The sequence below is a fragment of the Penicillium hordei genome (assembly GCF_028827395.1).
Source record: "Penicillium hordei strain IBT 12815 chromosome Unknown utg000005l_segment0_segment0, whole genome shotgun sequence".
NCBI lineage: Eukaryota > Fungi > Ascomycota > Eurotiomycetes > Eurotiales > Aspergillaceae > Penicillium > Penicillium hordei.
Genome location: NW_026623146.1, coordinates 4576103 through 4599163, shown reverse-complemented (window position 1 = coordinate 4599163; position 23061 = coordinate 4576103). Strand labels below are relative to the sequence as shown.

General features: G+C 46.0%; 8 protein-coding genes across 8 annotated transcripts; 3 read left to right on the top strand and 5 right to left on the bottom strand.

Moving 5' to 3' along the window:
• Positions 1-2777: 2777 nt before the first annotated feature.
• Positions 2778-3228, bottom strand: N7537_010543 (ABC transporter; the record flags this gene model as incomplete). The annotated part of the gene is made up of 4 exons (XM_056901597.1): positions 2778-2900; positions 2957-3029; positions 3113-3136; positions 3188-3228. 4 exons carry the CDS (start codon positions 3226-3228, stop codon positions 2778-2780), a joined length of 261 nt encoding a protein of 86 aa, XP_056750265.1.
• A 96-nt stretch (positions 3229-3324) lies between these two features.
• On the bottom strand, positions 3325-3846 carry N7537_010542 (ABC transporter integral membrane type 1; the record flags this gene model as incomplete). Its single annotated transcript, XM_056901596.1, has 3 exons — positions 3325-3627; positions 3660-3779; positions 3823-3846. The coding sequence occupies 3 exons, from the start codon at positions 3844-3846 to the stop codon at positions 3325-3327; spliced, it is 447 nt and encodes a 148-aa protein (XP_056750264.1).
• A 954-nt stretch (positions 3847-4800) lies between these two features.
• On the bottom strand, positions 4801-5590 carry N7537_010541 (peroxiredoxin family protein; the record flags this gene model as incomplete). The annotated part of the gene is made up of 5 exons (XM_056901595.1): positions 4801-4836; positions 4917-5063; positions 5118-5281; positions 5356-5473; positions 5498-5590. The coding sequence occupies 5 exons, from the start codon at positions 5588-5590 to the stop codon at positions 4801-4803; spliced, it is 558 nt and encodes a 185-aa protein (XP_056750263.1).
• Positions 5591-6445: 855 nt separating this feature from the next.
• Positions 6446-7756, bottom strand: N7537_010540 (uncharacterized protein; the record flags this gene model as incomplete). The annotated part of the gene is made up of 7 exons (XM_056901594.1): positions 6446-6639; positions 6688-6840; positions 6911-7138; positions 7200-7388; positions 7456-7521; positions 7583-7627; positions 7687-7756. 7 exons carry the CDS (start codon positions 7754-7756, stop codon positions 6446-6448), a joined length of 945 nt encoding a protein of 314 aa, XP_056750262.1.
• Positions 7757-8706: 950 nt separating this feature from the next.
• Positions 8707-9741, top strand: N7537_010539 (putative S-adenosylmethionine-dependent methyltransferase; the record flags this gene model as incomplete). The annotated part of the gene is made up of 2 exons (XM_056901593.1): positions 8707-8720; positions 8820-9741. 2 exons carry the CDS (start codon positions 8707-8709, stop codon positions 9739-9741), a joined length of 936 nt encoding a protein of 311 aa, XP_056750261.1.
• Positions 9742-10486: 745 nt separating this feature from the next.
• Positions 10487-12227, bottom strand: N7537_010538 (uncharacterized protein; the record flags this gene model as incomplete). Its single annotated transcript, XM_056901592.1, has 3 exons — positions 10487-11009; positions 11068-11323; positions 11393-12227. The coding sequence occupies 3 exons, from the start codon at positions 12225-12227 to the stop codon at positions 10487-10489; spliced, it is 1614 nt and encodes a 537-aa protein (XP_056750260.1).
• An 853-nt stretch (positions 12228-13080) lies between these two features.
• N7537_010537 (TauD/TfdA dioxygenase family protein) lies at positions 13081-14287 on the top strand (the record flags this gene model as incomplete). The annotated part of the gene is made up of 4 exons (XM_056901591.1): positions 13081-13261; positions 13317-13446; positions 13494-14052; positions 14114-14287. 4 exons carry the CDS (start codon positions 13081-13083, stop codon positions 14285-14287), a joined length of 1044 nt encoding a protein of 347 aa, XP_056750259.1.
• Positions 14288-21774: 7487 nt separating this feature from the next.
• N7537_010536 (DUF3716 domain-containing protein) lies at positions 21775-22986 on the top strand (the record flags this gene model as incomplete). Its single annotated transcript, XM_056901590.1, has 2 exons — positions 21775-22000; positions 22058-22986. The coding sequence occupies 2 exons, from the start codon at positions 21775-21777 to the stop codon at positions 22984-22986; spliced, it is 1155 nt and encodes a 384-aa protein (XP_056750258.1).
• Positions 22987-23061: the final 75 nt, after the last annotated feature.

Sequence of the window (23061 nt, the reverse complement as noted above, 5' to 3'; positions counted from 1 at the left end):
AGGCGCATGGCTTTTATGTGCTGTCACTCGTGGTCATCGGGGGACACATGGCTCCATAATCCTACATGGATTATTTGTATGATCTGAACTCATAGGCTTCAAATGTTAGAACTCAGAAAACAGGAATCTCGAAGAAAACATCATTCTAGAAGGTAATCCCCGATGTTGTGGACTCATCCAAAGAAACCAGAAACATAGCGACATAAAGTTCGCAAAACCAGTCCGATCGACCGATCATTTACCATTTCAGGACCGCGACCATCAGATCAAATCGAAAAAAAACGCCTCTCATTGGCATAAGGCACACAATATCAAGCTTGTTCTGTCATCCCTCTTTACCCCGCATTGTAGCGGCTGAGATGGCCAAGAGCCCAACCAGTCGGTGAAGGTTTCCCACTCACCTTATGATGTCACCGGGGGCCATGCGTCGACAGGGATCAGGGTGACAACACTGATAACCCGGGTTTTCACAATGTCGCACTGATTGTGTCGGGGGAAATGTCGCCTGATTTTTGAGATAAGGGTGTGAGTTATGAAAGGAAGGACCCGAGTGACTGGAATAAAGGAATATGGGTTGTTTTTGGAGCTCCACAGTGCTTAAGAACCACAGCTTGCACACCTTCCAATTTTAAAGTGTTACTAGGAGTTGACTTAGAGTTGTGTTGGAAATCTAATAAGGTATCTGACAGACTAGTGGGTTGGAATTTCGTTGGTAGCAATACCTATCTACACTTCCCTATAGTTTTATTACACTGAGGTTGCAGCCAAAAACCAGTAGAGTCTGCAGGTATGAAACATCGTTGTAGATATCATATCTGAAAATATTGACGAGAAAACTGTCAGGAGAGGACTATATAGTGCACGTCGAAGTGCATGGTGGAATGTGAGATAGAGATTGAATTGTTGTTGAAGCTAGGTTATGGAGGCTAAGAAATCCGACAAAAACATCATACGATCGTCAACCCCCGAATCAAAGACAAAAGAGAACCATGGAGGATTAATGAATCCTCCTGTATGTCGATGTCCTTACGCCCACAGCCGGTTGGTGCCTCAGACATCAACACCTAGGTAGATAGTCGGTAGATTGCTCTCTTTAGCAATCAACTCTCTCCCTCCTCTCTCACTGGCCTCTACTATCTGTAGCAGCCACAACACATTAATAGTAGTTTAGCGCCAGAACCCAGTACCTACATCTGCACAGTTAAATCCATCAATGCCTGCAGCCATGATATGTAACCAACTAAGTCCGGCCTATGTATTCTAGTCTCGGGCGGTATCCTAAATCGTTGGACGCGGTGAAAAACCAGGTGATGAGCTTTCCTGTATACTTCCACAGGTGCTCCCATACTAGTGTCGGAAGACCTTCCTGGCGCCTAATAAAAACTTATATCTCAAGTAGCTCGGGGCTAGCAGTACTGGGACTGAATTGACCTTAGGTCCTTTGCACTATGATGAGCCTACCCTGAACCTGATTTGGTACACTGGATCCTCTCAGTCCATGGAAGCCTGAAGACCCTTCCTCCTCTTCGAGAGCCCATTTTGGAGCATGCTGGCCGATGTTTAGGATTTCCACTTCCGAAACTATTCCCCACCGGCTTTCTTTTATCTCTCAGAGGGAGTGACCGTGGCCAACACTGCTTTGCTACTGACCCCAAGTCAGGTTGGAAACTTCAGTTCAATACCTAGGACTTAGCGATAACTGTCTATAGGCCCCAAGTACCAGTGTCGAACTGTCCAGCATTCTTAGGGAGAATATTTGTCGTCCACCATCGCTTTTTATCTGGTCAGCTCTCTTAGTTATGAACGGCGCGGAATGATCTTGGTTCGCCCGATTAGACCTCCACAGAGCCCACAAAGCCAAAAGCCCATCCCGGGCCGAACCCGCAAATGGGGTCGGGTTTGGGGCCCACCTGGATTTTGTGGGGGCTCAATGGGCCCCAAACAATACAAATATGCCGAGAAATCGAGATGCTAATTCAGTTTTTTTAATTACTCTATATCTAGCACCGTTTCTTACTATTATATATAAGGTAATATTTTATAATTTGAATGGTCTAGAATCAGTTACTAGTTATATTTTTATATTACGCTTGAAAACGCGAAAAAATATATTGATTTAGATAATTTGAAAATTACAGAGGTTTAGCTAGAAAGTAATAGTACATCTATGCAAATCCCCAAATATATAGTTATCTAATATCAAAATATTAACTTTTATATTTCGCGTGATATCTCGATTTCCGCCAGTTAGATTTCGTTTAGAATTGAAATATATACTAATATAGCTATTATGATTTGATATTCTAAGTTTGAACTTCATACGATCCGTTAAAATTGAAAGGTACACCTAACGGAAAGAAATTGAGGAACAACTCCAGAGTCGATCGTATAGTGAGGATTTTATACTTCATGCTCCCACTACGATTAATGACGAACAAGGTCTCAGAGGGGTCCAGGTGTAGACTAAATTCGATACTAGAGAGACTATCAGTGTCTTCCAGTTTAGCAATATAACTCTAGCAGAAAATCATGGCAATATCCATGGCCCGGAGGCTGCCGCCCCCAAAGCAGCATTTCAGCACCAGAGAGTTTGACATCCACCGCAGCTTCCATATAAATTTTGCAATAGCTGGAAACAAGCATGGGTGAAAATTACGCTAGAACAATGACAAGTCCTAATTTTTATGCATAAGCCAATGCCAGATCGAGTAAGACAGCACACCAATACCAGAAATGATAATAAGAGCGACGTTGAAGGTCATCAACTCAAGCACAGCCTATAGAAAAAAGTCTGTACGGCTAGTTAGGGCACTCGTGGGGTTTTCAGGTCTGTCAAAGAACCGCAAGTCTTGTCCGAGCATGTCGTTGACAATTTGTTTTCGGTATTTGTGGTTCGTTGCCTTTCAAGGGTTTAGTTAGCTCGATACTCAGGTGGAAGCGTTATAAGGATGCGAACCTTTACCACGACGCTTGAGCATAATCGAAGAACAAAGTAGGCGACTAGTGCTCCGAGTCTCTTGATAAAGAACCTAAGAGCGACAAAGTTTCATTCTTCTATATTGCTAGACTAGTGAGCTCAAAAGTATTAATAAATCTCGACATTAAGATAGACTGTCCAGGGAATGCAGCAGCTGTGCTTGGTTAGTCGTAATCTCTCTAGTTTGATTTTAATACATAAAACACTTACTAGAGACTAGACATGCCAAGGCCAGAATTAAGAAAATCCATTTGACCTCCGGAGTCGATTTGACCAGACCTCTCTAAGTCCGGTTTCCTAAATGTCTAGTATCGAGCAATTCGTTAGTAAGCTCGATATAATACTGCTTAGTTATCTATTTCATCCTTGCTGTCTAAAGAGCCGTCTGGCAAGTCCTCGGCGACAGATAGGTCTTGGCCTCCAATAAATCTCGAATAAGGGCGGCTATTTGCTTTAAGTAAAGAGTAATTGGTGTCGAGAATTCGGCCACTTTCTATAATAACAATGTTATCGGCATCCTGAATAGTTGCCAGCTTGTATATTTTGGTAATGGTTGTGTGCCCTTGGCAAGCGTTGTAAAGAGCTTTTTGAGTGACTTCGATATAGAGGTCAAGGGCACTGGTTGCCTTATCGGGGAGAAGAACTCGAGGCTATAAGGCAATGCTTCGAGCAATTGCTATACATTGCTTTTGACTTCTAGATAGTAATCCTCCTCTCTCTCTAATGATGGTGTTATATCTATTAGGAAGCTTAGTGATAAAGTTATAAGTAAAGTCAACTTTGGTGGCTTCGTATATCCGGGCTAGCTTCTTAGCCTAGAGTTCATTCTCCTACGGCGTATTAACTAGATTATTGGCAGTATTTCCCATTACTATGCCGGCGAAGAGAATGGACTTCTGCTGAATAATTCTCACTTGCTAGCGCGGCCATTCGAGGTTGACCATTCTGATACACTGGCAGCAGTTAAGTTTCACTGCTCCTAGTAATCGATTATACCATTGCTCAATTAAGCGAATAACGGTACTCTTGCTGGATCCGCTTGTTCTAACGAGTGCAGTTGTTTTGCCAGTGAGGTTGTATAGCAAAATTTCCGGCAACACTTAGATATCGGGTTGTGTGGGTACGAGAATGAAACATAGTCAGCTGTCAAGCTTGTAGCCGCCACAAACATAGATAAGATCACACTAGTTGATGGCCAGAATTTTGTAAGTTAATGAATAGAGTCACTAGGAACATGAAGATATATGCGAAATCTGCCATATCCGCTCTGGCTGGCATCCAGATTCTTGTCAAAACGACAGGCCGAATGCAGCATAGATGATACCGAGGAGAATAGAAAGCCCCAAAGTGCACCCTTCCTATCTTCCAGCTTTCTTGAAGCCTGCAAGTACTCTCAAGCTCGCCCATTAATCTAGATCAGAGTCCAAACGTATGAATTGTCTGGGAATTCGATAAAATGCTTTCTGTAAGAGAGCCGGCTTGGGCCTAGACTTCAAGAATATTAGTTTCAGTCACTGCTCCAATGTATGGTACCTAGACTTTTGTACAGGCAAGGTGTCTTAACCTAAGTCCTAAAGTAATAATGTTGGAGAGGTAATAATATATCCTTGCGGCCGTATATTTTTATCTCCTTTTTGGCCAGATCTTTATTTTGTAATAATGGGAATCGAAAGTTAGACTTTGTATACTCAAAGCTTTGATTCTCTGTTAGGCAGGTAATTCAAGTCAACTCTCGAGTATGATCAATAGGGTCACAAATCAGGCCCTTATACTCTCATTTCCTTTAAATCAATCTGGGCCAACAAACTAGACAACCACAGAATCTATAAATACGGAAGAATGGATTCGACTCCCGAGTTCTGCGCAAACAAAGGGCATCTTGAATTAGCTCTATGCTCCATGCCGGAAGTAATGATAGAAATGACACGGAAGATATTACCTGGATACTGCCCCGTTCGGTCTCTTTCTGTGCATAGACAACCTTTCCATGGTCGATGACAATGGCATAACGAAGTCCCCGATGACCCGATGGGTCTGCCCAATTAATACTCTTTGAGAACCCGACATTGGGATCAGAGAGGAATATCTGAAGTAAAGTGCGTTAGCTGCGTATCATTTTCCATCGTCTCATAAGCCATACAATATCGTTATTCGTAACATTATTTGCTTTCCCCCAGCCACTCATAACATTTGCATCGTTGAAGGCAATAATCGCCACCAAGTCGACACCTTTTTCCTTAAGTGTGGGAAGGTTGTCAATGTAATTGGGGAGGTGAAGACCGGAGCATGTCCGGGTAAAGGCGCCTATTGAAGATGGGTCAATTAATTTTCTACATGCATGTAGCGTAGGAACAACTGGAAGTGAGAGAAGAGGATACCAGGAACAGAAACCAAAATGACCTTTTTATCAGACCATTCCTTCGAAGCATTGTAAGGGATCGCAACCCCACACGAGGTCACAGAGCTCGTTTCCTCTGTCCAGGGTATGTATCTGTGCTTGAGGAGCGGTTGTTAGCATACATGAGCTTTACTATTAGAGATAGGGAGATGGGAATCTTGCTGGAATACGACATTGTCCGGGAAGCTGTCGCCAGGCTGCAATGTAAGATCCATGATAAAGCGGGACCCAGTTCTTGTGTGTTTCTGAAAATGAGTACTCCTGGTAACGCGAGCTGGGGCAGAGCGTCGATGAGAAGCGTCATGTCAGAGTACTTATATTTATTTAGAATACCCGTTGAATGCATTTAGGGAGAAAGTGAAATTGCCGATCTCGGATATTGCAAACGCCGATTAACGCTCACTCAAACATGGGAAAGAATGTATGATTGTACAAATGAACTCGGTATCGTATTAAAACATATAAAAATAAATAACTGGTTATCGTGTCCACATACTATAACGGGAGGGGGTGGCGACAGCATCTTACAGGACAAACTCTAGTCTACGTATCCTAAGCTTTAAGCTAGACCGGAAGGGATCCGCAAACTCTGTAGTGAAGAACTCGTCAGGGACTCCTGTTCCCCCCTGAGAGCGGGGCCCTGCTTACGATGCCAGATGCCAAGATTGCGCTACTTTAGTCAGTATCCACCATGAATAAGCCCTAAGCCTAGCTTAGGCTGTCCGATCGTCGAACCTCTTTCTGTGAGCTAGTTTCACTCGCCCGTACCTATCATCGTTCGCCCTGGTTCTAGTGGCTCCTGCTGGTATCTCCCAGATGGGCAAAGTCTGATAGAATAACTGTTCGCAATCCGAGGATTAAATTGCTCTTCAAACACGGGGTTTCATCAGCCCGGCTTGTTCGAGCGCGCCTTAGAACGTCCAAAGGGCCCTTTATGGGCGAAGTGTATTGGTGGAATTGATACGATTTACGGAACAACTTAATATCACATGAATTCTTCCATCTTATTCCCTAAAGTTAAGACGTTATCGGCTACTTGTATGATAATTCCGGTTCAACGCCCGTATCTATTACAACCATCGTCGCAACGCCTCATACGTGCTAAAGGTAACAGCCTGACCAATGCCCACTCGCAACACGCGAGGCAGAATCCCTTTATACAGAGCCCTGTAACCATCATGACGCACAATATCCTGGAACGTGTGGATGAGACGAGACAGCCCCGATTCATTTCCGCTGTTGCCACTTTTCTGAATCCGAGTTTCTAAAGAATCATCAGCGATGCTTTCTATACGTTATAGATATAACATACTTAACGTGTCAATTGGAGCATTGGCCAAAGGACCGAGGGATCCGGCTAGAAAGCCATTCAAGCCAGTCTGCCAGGATGGTAGACCAGAAGAATGGTACTGCGGCTGGCTGTCCACCAGAGCCTGACGGATTCTCGTGTAGGCGAAGAAATTCACTAGAGGCATAAACATCAGAATAAAAGCCCTTATAACAACGTGGCTTGGAAGGCAAAATTTGACACTTACCAGCTTGATTTGTCCCTTGGCGAGCCGCTGTTAATCCTATGCCGGTCCATAAAACCTTGACACCCTCTGTCCGTACAATGGTGTACAGCGCCTCCGGCGTATTTCTGTATCCCATAGCCACGGCACCAGGTACACCACCTCGTGGCTTTGTAGTCTGTAAGCGAATTTTGAGAACCTCTGTTGGAGTTACAACAAGAACTGCTTCTGTAATTCCTGAAGCTAAACCGGCTGAATTGATAAACGACATCAGGATACTTTTTCTCATTTTAAGATCCTGTGCTGAACTTACCAAGGATTAGCCTTCCCGAGGTGAGAGCTTTCTCATCAGGTCTTTTGAGGATAGTCTTGTATGTTTCGAAACTGGCGAATCGAATGGCCATTTTAGGCACGATCCCTAGAAGAACTGCTCCAAGGCCGCGATAGAATGCCGTTGGAGACTGATGATATATTGATTGTATTGTTCTCACCAACGTTTGGTCTGAAACGCCGCTCATTTTCTGTTAGAGTTGACTGCGCTAGAAATATGTAAAGGTGGTGTCTCATACCTCCGGGTTTCTGTGGGAGTAGGGTTGCTGTCGTGTTCTTGGTTTGCATGTTGACTTTGATAGTATCTGATCTTGGTCAGCATTAATTGATACGGAGCACATTATTTTGTCAAGAACACTCAATTACCCAGTGGGTGACAGACTAACGCCTCCATCATGCCTGCTAATGCGCCTACATATGGAAGCTAGACTTTAGCATGACTCATTATATGATGATTTTTGGATTCATACCATAGACGGCCGTGCTTCCAGGTGCCGCTGAGATGGTCTTGCCGGGCATCGGCTGTTTCATAGTAGCCATCATGGATTCTTTTTATGATCGAGTGATGGCGAAGCACTTTACAGAATGAGCGGAGTGTTTTGAAAGAAGCAGAAATACTACTTGCATTTTAAACATCCAAGATGCCCTAGCACAAGCGCGTAACTTTTATTCAACCGGGGTTAGTATATACAAGATTATCTAGGGCTCGTATACTTAGCTGACCTTGGAATAAGACGATCAGCAATTTGATTCGGATAGATTGTTGTAAATCAAAAGGAAGTTTGTTGTATTATCGAGAAAATATGCAAGGCTATATATAGCGAGAATATCAAGTCGGCTTCCAACCAACTTGGCTTTTTTTTTTAAAAAAATCACCGGAATTCTTCTCAATGGTGCGATTGTGTCCCTGATCTCACAGGCCTTGTATTATAACATCTGAGTATTCTGAATTTCGGGTCATACATTTCATTACATACAGTCCGTTACCGGATATTTGACTGATTCTTGGCTTCCACTTGCTTAAAAATAAGTGTACCTGTCATTGGCTCGGTGGTCGGAGATCTTGATAGTTCCGGCGTAGGGCAGGACGGGACGGGTCAGCCCGTGACAAAAGTACTTTTCAGGGTTCTCAACGTAACGTTATGTGCCCCGGACCCACACGGTATCGCCCCTTGTTGAAGGCAACCGGGTCGGAGACGAACCTCTCTGTGAAGAGTCAGGTTGTCGATCTCGATAAACCCTGGGCTAGATTCGGCCGCCGGTCCAATCCAAGTATCCGTGCAGACGGCGCGAAGGATCAGGATCGGGATCGCCGGCGAAGAGAACTCGGAGGCACTCCGTATTCATACGTGTCTTTCCCCATCCCATCCTGTCTGACTTTCTCAGCCATCTGCTCTCCCCCCATCAAATAATTCCCTGTTAAATTGGCCCTCCTTTACTGGCTTGAAAAAAAAAAAAAAAAAAAAAAAGCCAACGATTGCGTCACAGTCATGGCGTCTTTCTTGTGAGTCTGCCATTCTCGGCTTGGCCTGTGTATCTCCTGGTTGAATTCTTTGGGTTTTTTGAGATATCACATGTATCAGTTCTAACCAGTTCGAAATAGAAGCAAGTCCTTTGGGCACAAAGGCTACGCAGCTTTTCGGCCCACCTACCCAGCCGAACTGTACAAAGCAGTCCTGTCTTTCCACCAGGGCTCTCCAGATGCCGGGCGCTCGCTGGCTCTAGACCTTGGTACCGGGCACGGTCTGGTAGCTCGCGAGTTGTCCCCTCACTTTGGCCGCGTGATCGGCACCGATCCTTCAGCGGGGATGATCGCCCAAGCCCGTGAAATCTCAACAGGTTCCTCCGCAACGTATCCTAACGTGAGCTTCCATCAAGCCGCGGCAGAGTCTTCCCCATTTGTGTATGACCGACAAGTCAACCTCGTGACTGCCGCCCAGGCGTCTCATTGGTTCCACTACCCAAAGCTATGGCCCGAGCTGGCGCGCATTATGCAGCCCGGGGGTACGTTGGCATTTTGGGGGTACAAGGATCACGTCTTGGTGTCGCATCCCAAAGCGAGTGATATCATCGAACACTTTGCCTACCAGAAAGATCCAACCCTCTTGGGAAGCTACTGGCAGCAGCCTGGACGACGCATTGTGCAGGAGAAGCTGCGAGCTGTGGTGCCCCCGGCTGCTGAATGGTATGATATTACGCGCGTTGAATATGAACCTAGTACGCAGGGTCTCGGCAGTGGCCAGGGTACACGCTTCATGAGTGCGCGTATGACTCTTGGCGCAATGGAGGAGTACATGCGTACGTGGAGCTCATTCCACAAGTGGCAGCAGCAGTTCCCGGACCAGAAACGTCGCGAAGAGTATGGAAGTGGTGATGGCGATGTGATTGACCGGATGATGGATGCTATTCGGGAGGCTGAGCCTGCATTACGCGGAGAAGGATCCCGAAACAGCGTGGATTGGAAGGCCATCGAGGTTGATGTGGAATGGGGCAGCGCTTTGGTCCTAGCGCGCAAACGGTCATGATTGGCCCCTGTCTATCCATCTATCTGCAAATCTTTAGTTTGTTTTGGCTTATTTTTTGGTCTGTTTCCAATATTTGCGATCCTTTCCACAAGTTCAAGATAAACAGACGACAGTAAAACCTTGATACGAACTAAATACAGTTAGATCCTTGTATATCAACAATGAGAAGTTGGCTCGACTTCATTTTTGGTAAGATAGTGTTTCAAGGAATAGTATAGCTTGGGTAAGCTATAGGCTAAAGGATGATGAACGTGTTACCAAAAATATGCGCTAATCGGTTTGTCAACCCCGATAAGAAATCCTTCGGCGTGGGGGTATGGAGAATATGAAATTTAGTGGTTACGGGTTGCGGGGCCGCCCGTGCATGACGTTTCATCCGGGGATAAAGGATCAATCTACCCCTCTTGGCCATAATTCGAGACCCTGGTTTTTGATCTGGCCGAGTGGCAAAATGGCGTATTTTTTTCTTTTTCCCACGTGAAGCTGACATTTTATCCACCTGAATTTCACCCGAAGATAGGCCTGATTGCAATATCCAATCCCATACAAGTTATTTGATGGTCTAAAATTTGTATTAAAAGGGGATATGGTTAAATAACTTCTCGCATAGTGGCGTTGCGAGCCCAAAGTAGTAATTCATCAAATTTACCGGCTTACGGTGGTAACCCGCTCCGAAATACAGCCATTTCCGAGACTCCCTCCTTTATTCCTCCATCTATACAGCCTCACAAGCCCTTGTATTTGGTCAATTCTTCAGGGCACCCTTTTCCGCACTAGATGTGTCCTCTTCCGTAGTCGGTACAGGCTGTGGGGGCGCAGTCTCCTCCTTTCGCTGCAACCCCTGGTCTCGAATGAATACACAGATGACCAGACAGAAGCCCATGAGAGGGGCCATGGAGATAAACACAGTGCGACTGGCATAGGCATACGCGGCCCGGATGGAATTCTGGTCCGCTGTAGAGAAGTCACTGAGCGAGGGCAGCGCATAACTGCTCTTACTGAGATAGCTCAGATCGTCTGGGAGTGCCTTGGCAAAGGACGTCTGGAGTACAAGACTGCAACATGCCAAGCCGACGGCACCGCCAAGTGCACGGAAGAAGTTGCGATTAGAGATGATCACAGCTCTCAGATCCTTCGGTGAATGTGCTTGGATGGCGATTAGGCAGGGTTGGAATACATTGCCAACGCCAACACCGAGAATGATGAGGGCGACGATGATCACTCCTAGAGAAGTGTCTTGCTTCAGGGTGCAAAGTACACTGGCTCCACTGTATATCACATGTAAGTAGAGGGAAAAAAAAAGAAACAGAAATTGAGGCCACGTACACTGTCCAACAGATGAAACCAAACCAGATCACTTCCCCGTAACGTGAGTAATGCGAGATGTAGAATCCGGAGCAAACAGAGAATATCATTTGTGCGATTACCAATGGTACGAGGAGAGCTGCAGATACCAGTGGAGTCACCCCGCGCACGTTCTCAAAATACAGCGGTAGAAAATATAGCTCGGCGTAGTAGCAGTAGCCGAAGAGGAGATTCTGCAGCAAGATGACCCCCACGGCAGGGGTGCGAAACATGGATACTGAACTTATAATTAGTTCTCCCGCGCTACCCGAAAAGGGGTTTGCAGCATGAATGGCGTAAAACTTACATGGTACCATTGGCAGCTTGGCAACCTTCCACTCCACCAGGATGAATGCAATCGTGGCCACGCCACCGATGGCAAGCATAGCGATAACGAAAGCAGAGTCCCAGGCGAAGTAAGACCCACCGCCAGAAATGGGGATCAATATACACATGATTGCGATCGATCCAGATAGTAAGCCCCAAACGTCGATCAATTTCGCTCTCGCGAGGCCATTCCCTTTGGGCATGGTGGAAGGCAGCAGGAAAAATGAACCCACAGCACAGAGTAGCATTAGAGGGCTGATCAGATAGAAAAACCCGCGCCAAGTAGCGTGTTGCGCAAAGGCAGAGGACAAAAACGGACCAATCGTATTGCCTAGTCCGATACAACTGCCCAAGATCCCCTGGTATCGGCCACGTTCCTGCAAAGTAACGATATCGGATACAATCATCATTGTCAATGAGTTGATTCCACCGGTGGCAACACCTGCTAAGCCACGAAACAGGTAGAAGGCCCACGCAGTCTGCGCAGTTGCGCAGAGAATGTCCGCAATGGCAAGCAGCAGTACCGCAGACAGATACACTTTCTTGCGGCCAAATATATCAGATAGGCGCCCATAAAGTACCTGAAACACTGTATTTGCGATCATAGAGGAAGTACCTGCCCAGCTAATTGTGTCTCGGGCATTTAGCTCCTGTGCGATAGTGGGTAAGGCAACAGCCACTCCATTCTGATCTGCATAAGCAATAAGAAACGCGATGGCGAGAGTACCAAACACAACCAGGAGCTGGGTGCGGGGCAGCAGGTTAGTTTGATCATGCACAATGACCGGGGGCCCTTTGGCGGTGCTGGTGGCCATAATCAAAGAGAACACCTTGGGTTCGGTGTAAGTGAAAGAAAGGGATAAAGTCAATTGTTGGAAGAAAAGATAAAGGTGCAGTCTTCATCCAATTTGGTTGCTCCACGGTGAAGAGTCTTATATGATCTGCTGTGGAACCCACTGTGGTTGACGGGTTCACGATAGTACTCCTTACTGGCAATTTATCTCAGCGTCATCTGTAATCTCCCGATATCGGATATAAGAGCGATCGCCAGTAACGGCGTTACAGTATTGGTATTGTAATGAGACATACATCGCATTTCCAACGCTAACCGAATACGGGGTATCCAATATATCTGGACATCTCGAGTGCTACTCCAACACCTTCAGATATTAAAATGTTATGCAGAATGTCTTATCTCGTCCACTCGGCAGGAAGGGACATCGGTCAGATTTCTTGGCCCGCGGGCAGGAAACGTCAACGTCTATTTCCAGTCAGATTTCATGCAGAATGTCTCATCCCGTCCCTTCGGCAGGAAGGGATATCGGCCAGGTTACTGGCTCGCGGGTAGGAAACGTCAATGTCTAGTTCCAGTCATATTCAAACATACTTCCCCTCTCTATCGCCATCCTCCGATTACCTGAGGTGGGGTAAACTCGAGTTGGTGATTGATTTCCTTTGGTTTGTTTTTTTTTTGTTTTTTTTTTCTTTCTTTTTTTCGGAAGAGGAGGATTTCAAGGAGACTGGTTAGTGATTCACAGGGCGACGGAAAACATATAAAGCCACCCAGATAGCCCACCAATCTCTCAGATCATCTCATCATATTCTCTCTCTCCTACACACCATCTTCCCGTTGAATCTATAGTGTTCAATACTCCATCTTATTTCAAAATGCCTATCGAAGACTTTATCACTTCTTTCCCTCCTCCACTTACCTTGGGTAATTCCATTGACCACTGGAAGTACGAGGACCTCACTCGAATCCTCGGCAGAGTGTATAGTGACATTGATTTGGCCGAGGTCCTTAACGCTCCCAATGCGGACGAGCTCCTTCGTGATTTAGCTATTACCAGTGAGCATCCATTAACTATAGCTCCAAGTTAAGAATGGAAACTCACTATTTCTAGTCTCCCACCGTGGCCTTGTCGTCTTCCGCAACCAGAAGAACCTCACTGCAGACCAGCAAAAGTTCTTCACCCATCGTCTTGGACAATTGACTGGCAAGCCTGCTGAGTCTGGTGTTCATATCCACCCCATGTATTACCCCCCATTCAAGCCATGATATCACAAACTAACAACAACAGCAACCACACCGTCCACAAAGAGGGCGAGAAGCCCGATCTGGAAATGTCTACAATTGCCCGCAACCCAGAGAATATGCTGTCCAAGCAGAGCGGCGTGGTGACCGGCAAGAAGACGTTGAAGAAACAAAGCGTTGCCGATGGCTGGCACTCAGATATCGCCTTTGAGCGCATCACATCCGATTACACCACTCTAGTCAACAAAGTTCGCCCTTCAACTGGTGGTGATACTGTTTTCGCCAGCGCCTATGAGGTCTACGACCGTATCAGTCCCCCCTGGAGAGCCTTTCTGGAAACTCTTACCGGCACTTTCTCCCCTGTCGGCTACAGTCCTAACCCTGACCACACTCACCTCTACCAGGTCGAAAGAGGCCATCCCAAGAATGTTGACCAGTCGCTGACTGCTGAGCATCCCATTGTGAGAACGAACCCGGTTACCGGATGGAAATCCATCTTTGGTGTTGGTCATCATCTGCAAACTGTGAATGGACTGGCTCCAGATGAAAGCGAGCATATCAAGAGTTATTTGATGAAATTGATTACCGACAATCATGATCTTCAGGTATGTATTCCCCCAACTCCAGCATTCTTAATGTGACAATATCTAACTTCATTATCTTTAGGCCCGTGTCAAGTGGGAGGTCGATGATCTGGCTGTGTTTGATAACCGTGCTGTCTACCACACTGCTACTTACGATTACGATGAGCCTCGGGTTTGCCTTCGTGTGGTTGCTGTCGGCGAGGCACCTGCACTAGACCCTAAGGGTGTGTCTCGCAGTGATGCTCTTGATTTATAGATATATTTCTTGCATTAGAAATGTCTCTTTATGCCATCAAACATGATAGATAGTTACATGAAATTTTATTATCTTGTTTAGTTTGATTTTTGCCCAGGATGTTAAAACTTATAAATAGTTACGTAACTACGTGAGCCTTTCTTACGTTGGGTAAACATCGAGTGTAAATAGCGCGAATGGGGTGAGATACAACGTTAAATATTGTAGAAAGCCGAATATGTGAAGTTTTTCCTTGGGGAAGTAGTGGAGGAAATGTATATTGTGTGACTCAATCGTGTAAGAGTCAGCAATTCACTGGGCTGCTGATCTCCCTTCTTTTTTCCTGGACTTCCGAGCTGGTTGAGAGAACCATTTGGCCCTCAGGAAAATGTCAAGGATCTGGGAAATGCGGTTCCATCAGTCCTTGGTGTCTCTTATTAGGCTATGCAGATGCAGGTGACTATGTACTCAGTTTCACGATCACCACAACAGCCAATTGACGAAGTCAAATTTTGACTAGAATTTGACTGTTTATTAAGTCCATTTGATTATAGTGATGGTGATCAACAAGTTGGTCGGGGAAGTTGATCAAGCCTCACGACATTTAGGGTCAGGTCCTATTATTCGAGTCTATAACCTTTGTGGACTTGGGCCTATTTGGCCACCAATCAAAGGTTGTTAAATTCCCGTGTAATCGTAGTCAAAGCGTGGCTACGTTCATTACAAACTATGGGGTCGAAATGTATATGGTGTACCGACCTGAGGATATATATTTTAAAAAAATATTTCTTCCACATTCGCCAAAGTCCTGTGGAAGCCAACGGACAAAATATTGCAGGAGTTATAGTAACAAAAAGTTACAACTATAAATCAACAAGAACAATTAAATAATGTTTACAAGTTCAAAATATTACGTCAATGTAGGGCCAAGGTTCAACGAGGTTCGCGAGTCCACAGCGCGACACAACCAACACTAAAGCGAGGCTAGGAAAAATGCCGAATACAAAGTCGAGTATGTCGTAGGGATAGGGTATTTTACCCAGAGAATCATTTGACACTTGGTACTAAGCATACTAGTTAACGTATTTCACCCCATAGCTGGACACCCCGTAGCTAGACACCCCAAAACACCATAGTAAATGCGATATTTTACAACCTTATATCTTAGCAACCACGTTACTATTTGATTTCATTGATAGCTATTGATAAGTCTTTTAAACACTATATATCAGTTCTAAGTAAATCGAAAAGTTATATTATCATGGTATTAAAAATTACGTTGTTTAAAGCTAGAAATATATATATCTCAATTATAAAGTCGTATAGATTTCCAAAGTCTTTAAAGAGGCTAGATATCACCTAAAAAGTATTAAGCTATTAGGAAATTTCCAGATAGAGTACCTTTGTTGAGATATCAAGTTGTAATTTATCGCATTTACTATGGTGTTTTGGGGTGTCCAGCTATGGGGTGAAATACGTTATATAAAAGTGCATATACACAGGATAATGTCTGACAAGTCTTGGCTTTCCCTTTCCGTTTTAGTGCTCACCCCTTGCCGCTTTTTGCTCACTGAGTAGAACTGAGCACGCCCTGAGTATCACCTGATCGTTATGTAAGCCACATGCCACGCTCAGTGAGCAATCCGATCCCACTCACTGAGCGTGACCTGAGCGCTCTGATTTGCTCACTGAGCTGAGCGATCCCACTCACTGAGCATGACCTGAGCGCTCTGATTTGCTCACTGAGCAGCATGATCCTCCTCACTGAGCACGACCTGAGCAGAGGGCGGGAGCAGCTAAGTCAGCAGCTCACCTCAATAAAATGCACCACGCTAACCTCATCCAAATCCACTTGGTCAGCACAACTCTTGACCGTTGTCCCCTCAACGAAAGGCTGGCGTCATCAATTTGGTGGTCGATCCTGGTTGTTCCACCTCCAGCTGGGAGGCGAAACCTGTCGTAGGACCACTTTCATTTGTTTTACCATTCTGCGGCTATTCCACTATTCAACTCGCCGCGTCTCGCATCTATGCCGTCTCAACACAGTCGCGGAAAATATCCAACCCTCAATTTTTGATTCTACAATATCTAGCATATCTCAAAAAAGCCCAACTGGATAGTTTGCAAACCCAATGTAGTTTTTGATATTGATTGCTTTTTCTTTTCCTTTTTTTAATTATTTTGCGCTTGAATAACAACGAATTATCGCTCTTGCTGCCTGCGCTTGCTCCTAGGAATACGACTTCAGCTCTGACGATCCCACGTCCACGAAAATAGTCTAAACTCATTGATCATGACTATTGGATTATCTAGCCGCCCGTGACGTGAATTGTGGCCCCTCATTTGCCTAACATACTCTAACTAGCAATCAGAAAATACCTCGTCCTATGAAGTCTGATATGACTTCCTAGGAGCTCTCAGACCTTTCGTGCCACCAATGTGATTGGCGAGACAGAAATAGATCCTAGGAGCTCAAGCGCTGGTACTCCAACCGCGAGAACTGTTACCTCTAATGCTGAGAGTCAAAGTATATAAAGAAATATCGATCCCTCCTCAAGGCCTCCTGAAATATGCTCATAAGTTTAGCAACTGTCAGTAAATCAGGTCTGTCTCTTTTCAACCCCACGGCCAGAGTAAAAGCCTAACTATTGTGCAGATTGTGTGATGCCACAAAGAAAACCGACAACCTGATCGATATCCAATATTTCACATCCGATGAGAGTTGAAAGCAGTTTTCTGCATATGCCCAAGCTCTGAGTTCGTTATATATGGTCAAGACCTAAATTGGAAGATGCACGTAACTTTCACTCTTGTACCCGGGGGAGCATATGAATTTGCAGGGTGCCCTGTGGCTGACTGAATTTAGGAGCATGGAATCCACTGAGATCTGATAGAGAACAGATGTTGGTTTGATTCCTAGGTCTGATTACACCACTTAAAACCCATTTTACTTACGCATGCTCATTTTGTCAGTTAGCCGGACGCAAATAGTATATCGGGTATGGCGTGCTTCCCCAGATTGAGCTGGACCAACGATAGCCCCTCCCGCACTAGTGAGCTTGATCCATGATGCCCATTCTTCTCAATCTTGTCAGACATCGACATAGACCGATGGCAGTGAGACAACTGAACGTTTGACAAAATTGACCTAAACTGATACTTATTTAGATGAGATTCATATGGCACAATAGTACTACTTCGGAAACTCAGAAGGCCCCAGGTGGAGTATTACACCTGAAAGAGAAAGTTTGAAAATGCCACGAATACGCATGAAAATGAGCCCTCGCCCCTTCCATTACAAATGAGCACGTGTCTAATCTGACTATTGGCCATGCTACGATAATCAGCCTCACTTGCCAGTCTTCAGTCTGTAGCATTCTACTCTGACTTAAGGCATCTCTGGACCTTACTTATTCGACCATGCTTACTCCGGCAGTAGGACTTGAGAACTTTCAGTCGAGTCATGATATTCGAGAGAACAGGAAGAGCTAATCTATTGGAGCGCAGACGCGCATCTTGCAAAGCTAACGTCAACTGAATAGCTTTCTACACTCAATTCTTATGCGTACAAAGTGATCCTCAATCTCTTCACGACAATCCGCTCCATTTGGTCTCTGCTTTCGCTGCCATGAAGCGCACCTGATAATGACCAACAAAAAATTAACACCGAAATTCTCTGGCAATTTCAACCTGTTCGGACTTGGCAACCAAAAGGCCGTATTCTACCTTATGCCCTCGGCGTTCCAGCTTCATATTGCAGATCTGGACTACGATTTTTTTGTTTATCTTATTATACTGTCTATGTTTGCCAGGTCGGTGCTTTTGGATTACATATGACAGGTTTAGAATGTTGTGGCTTGAGTCTCTTGCAGACTAGGACCCAAGCCATATCATCGAAATTAATTTTGCACTATCCATAGGAATGAATGAGCTCATTGAAAACCAGTTGGACTTCAACTTGTATCCCTTTACGGTGGATACATGGACAAGGCCCGACAACCTACTCCCATATACTTGGATTATCTCTGAAACACATTAAATCCTAGAAAATCAAACTTCGCAGAAAGTGCAATTACGCCTTGAGACTCGATTGATAAATAGCAGGGCCATTTCGGTCATCGGCTTAGTAGGTGATGTTCTGGGCCCGTATTCGATACAGGCCGCTTGTTATTTACCGATGTAAGGTAATTACAGGGGCTTTATCCAGCCTGCACAGCCACCGCTTTAAGACAGACAAGCCACAATACTTGGATCACCTGTAATCTGAGAGTTACATGAAACAGGTATGACTCTGTAAGATACTGTTATTGTATGGTGCCGTTGCGGCTTACAACCCTCTTGGCCTATGATATCTCATGAATCATGGGGTTTCGTTTAAGCGCTCCATCAAGGAATACTGAATCATTAAATTGTCTTGGACTAAACCTTGCTTCTGAGGGCTATGGCTTTTTAGAGGTCGATATCACTTATCTGGGGACCCATGGGAGTATCCTAGGAACAAGCGAGTTTGTTCTTCTTGCTCCTGGGAACTTTAGAACTTCACAAGTACTCCTAGGAGCTTACTTAACTGCCCCTAGGATCCTGATGCTCACAAAACATCAATTCCTAGGAGCCACTACAGTTGCGTTTGAGAGTAAAACTCTTCAAATCAGTATTACGTAAGTATAGTTAGGGATCACTGTTGTGAGAAATAACTTGAACAGATCGGGTCTGTTGAGGTTTATGCACCTTTTTGGGTATAAAAGTAGCCTCCCCTGGGACTTTCCAATTTTTATTTGAGGGATTCCCACCATGGGAAGGTATAAGTCCTCGCAGGTCAGTAAGCAGTGCAGAAAAGGGCGGCGCTTTTCCGTCAACACTTTACGTCATTGGTATCCCAATTCAGAATGGCCAAGGCAATTGAAAAACTCACATGGTCGGTCTACAACATGGACAGGAAGATTCTTTAGAAAGCGTTTTTTCCTCAACATGTAGAATGGGACAGATGAATTTGTGATACTAGCACAACCAACTGCTGGCTATGATATCTTTGCAATTGTGGGGGCTTCCATGAAACTAGAAATATTTAGTTTCTGATCGGTGATGGACAAAAACAATATTGGTCAACACAGCAGTGTGTAACTGGATGATTTTTATTTTGATCCCACCGCCCGGTCAATTGCTACCCTGGACAGCCGGTGTAAAAGATGCGTGGAATTGAGTTCAGGAATGGATCCTCTTAACATCCCCACTTGTCATCCGCGATTAGATATCGTTTTAAACACCCCTCATGAATTGGCCTCTGGAGAATACCAATCAACCAATCACAAACAAATCAACGATATTTTAGCTCTGAACAAAGTTGAAATGGCAAAGCATGCGATGATGGTCGTGCAGAGTTTTGACCATTTTATTATAGGCCAAAATCTCCGGGTAGATCGTGCTTTCGCGTGTCTTTCGGGGTTCAATGGATGCTACTATGTTTGAAGACTTAATAGCCCAGCTTCTTCAGCACTGTGGCAAATGGCCCGAACCTAAATCTGTTGTGGATATGGACAATGCATTGTTCCATCGCTCAGAGCGAATTGCGCAGATGTGTGCGGACGCGGGGTGAAATTGGTTTATTTGCCGCCATACTCGCCTGAATTGAACCCGATTGATGAGTCTTTCGCTGAGCTGAAAGCTTTCATTAAACGTAACTGGGCTACTGTGAAGCTATCCTGATCAAGGATTTGATGCCTTCCTCGCGTGGTGTATTGCTATTATCGGAGCAAAAGAAGAGAGTGCAAAAGCTCATGTTCGACACGCAGGCTTGAAGTTCGAAGAAGTCCCAGAAAGGCCCTAGGTACTGTCTCGGTTGAAACCGAGTTCCCCGCGCAGACCCTCGACAAGATGACCGCTTGTAGTGGGCTATTTACTCATTAAACCAAGGGTCAAACCTGTCTTGCTGATGCCCTTGCCGAAGGCGCAAACTGCAATAACTTTCCAATAGTTTTCTCAAGCCTCGCTATATACTGTCTGGTGAGGTCGGAACTCTGCGAGCTATCGAAGTTTGCTTCGTCTAGCCAATGCCCGCAAGTTGGGCCCGGAGTTTTCTATGATTCTGCCATCTCCTGTGTTCATCGTATCTCATATCTCGCGCTATCTTTCAGGTAAGTCATCACCAGAAGCTTGAAATACCAGCAAGAAAGGTACAACAATCTAGAACTAGACACCTGGGCAGCCTGGAAGATTCGATGCAAACTGGGCAAATATAGACAGATATCTTTAAAAGGCATCCTCTCAGCTATCCCTCTCCGTATCGCGCAGTTGCGTTACTACATTCCTATAGGCGAGTGCTGTTTGGGAGTCAGTCCGGGGTCAATTTGATAGGGCGGTGCCAACCGCTATTGCCTCTCATATCAGAGATAGATCAAGGCTCTTACGAGCCTTGATCGTATGACATGATCAGAATGCATTGTGACATAAAACACCAGATGACTGCCTGTAATATTTCATGGTTAAGTCGCAAGCGTTGTTCGAGGGTTGGGATATCCGCTGCAGGAATAGTCTGCCTCACGTTGATATCATTGAACTTCGTGTAAATACGAGTGAAATCTGGGGACGACGATCGCATTTCGTGTGATTATAGCCGAGAACGGTGCAGAAAAGGCGACGAAAACTAGTTTCATAGGCCGCAAGGATGGGACAGAGGGGACAGATGTAGAGGGGAGAGGTGTAGAGGGGACAGACGGGACAGACGGGAAAGACGTAGCGTGGCTCCTAGGCGCTTATGCGTGTGACAGTGTGATGGGCCAATATTCCTATTAGGCGCGCCTGTCATTGGCCAACACCCTGTCTCGGCGTCGATATCAAAGCTACTATGATAAATCCTGACTTATGTATCATATGCATTGTTTGTGCAATGACGTTGTACTATTGCATAATGTCTAGCAAGTGAGATTCTGTTAGGATCGCATGGTTTTCATTGGGTAGTAGTAATTACTAGCTAAATACAGAATGTATTACATCAGCGCCAAGCAAGGGCTTGGCCCAGAGAAAACCCCTTGGTAATAGGCACTCGCTACCAATGACTTGGCCGAGTGCCAAGAAGTATTGTCCTGAGGCATCCAGCAAGTGGCTGCCTCAGGCACCGAGAGTAAGCAAACCCTGCAAACCTCTCGGGAGCACATCCCTCCCCACCAGATCTAGCTTACCGCCCCGGAAGCTGTAAAAATGAGGCCATACAGACTCCCCGAATAGGCAATATAGTAGGCCCAGTAGGATGAGGGGCCAACAAGTGCTTTGTTTGGGGGCATTAGAAGGCGAGAGAACTGCTAAGTGCATATTGCTTCCCTTTCTTTGTGCTCCAGCAAGCAGTTCTCTTTGTTCTTGCCTGCTCGGTTAATATGGCAAACAAGCCTGCCTAAGCATAAATACCCCCATCTTTCCCCTTAGAGAAAACCTTCTCCTCTTCTTATTCCTCAGTCTCATCTCCCACTCCACTTTCTGTCGACATTGATCAACTTGTTGGTAAGTGATCCATCCCCATGTCGACCTCGCCAGGTGCTAACTCGTCACTTGCTGTAGTGACCATGTCGTTCCCCGCAGTAAACTCTCCTGCCGGGCCCTCGTCTGACCCTCTCGCCGCCCCCGTTGAGAACTCAGAGGGAAACGCCATTGACCTCCGGTCCCTTGGTGCTTCGTCTCCCTTGTCGGTGTCGCAAAACCCACTTGACATGGAGACCTCCTCCGTCGGAGCCTCGCAGCTTTCTGGTAAGTCTTACTTCCTACTCCACATTGGCTCCCCCACTTGCTGACTGACTTATGTAGCCGACCCGTCTCCGTCCCCTCGCTTCGTCAATCTTGACGCTGAGGATGCCACCGAGTTGCCAACTGGCCTCGATGATGCCCTGCAACCAGTCCTTCCCGATGAAGTGCGTGGTATGCTGGCTGCGTTGCAGGAAGAGTGGGTGAGGATCGGAGGTGATGTGGACTGGCCCCAAGTTGATGATACCTTCCAACTTCGTGCGGTCACGTCCCACAACCATCAGGTGGCCGTCATTGGCCAGTGCATCGGTGTCGCTGCTCCCTCCGGGGAGGAGTGTGCCCGGTGCCGACGCAGTGCTGGCTGCTTTGCTTCTTGCCGAGTCGTAGCTTTCCGTGAAAGCTCGGTCAAGAGCACTGTGGTCAGCCTGGGTTCCTGCATGTGTTGTCACTTCGCAGGTGTGGCTCGCGCTTGCTCCTTGCGCGTTGATGCCCCTGCCTGGGCTCTGGACGCGCTTCGTGTGCACTCCCCCGAGTTCCAGTTCCCGGCGGTCACTCCCACTAACAAGTCCCCCACCCAGCCCCCAACCCAGCCCCCGACCCCCTCTACTCCCCCTCGCTCTGCTGCTTCCCGCTTCCTTAGTTCGGTTTCTACCCGCCTGTCTCGCAAACGCCCCCGCATCTCCCCCTCCGCCGCCGATGTATCCCCTTCCCCCCATGTTGAATCAAGCGAGGAAGTGTCCGAGGAAGGTGCCCCCATTACCCCCAAGTGGCGCAGTGTGCTTACCCGTGGACTTTTTGAGGCCTCCCCAGATGTTAGGTTGCGGATGGAACGTCGTTTAACGGAGGAGATAGCTCAGATGCAGGTTAATATTGGTCTTGTACGTCGGGATTTGCGTGGTTTGGAGTCACTTCGGGGTCAGGAAGCAATGGAGCGAGCTGTAGTTAGTGGAGAAGTGGATTCTGTTTGGGCTGATCATGTTGACGATATCTAGGTTGCTGGGCACTTGTTGAAGCTTTTAAATTGTACTTGCCGAATACAAAGACTGTGGTTCTATCAATGACTTCCT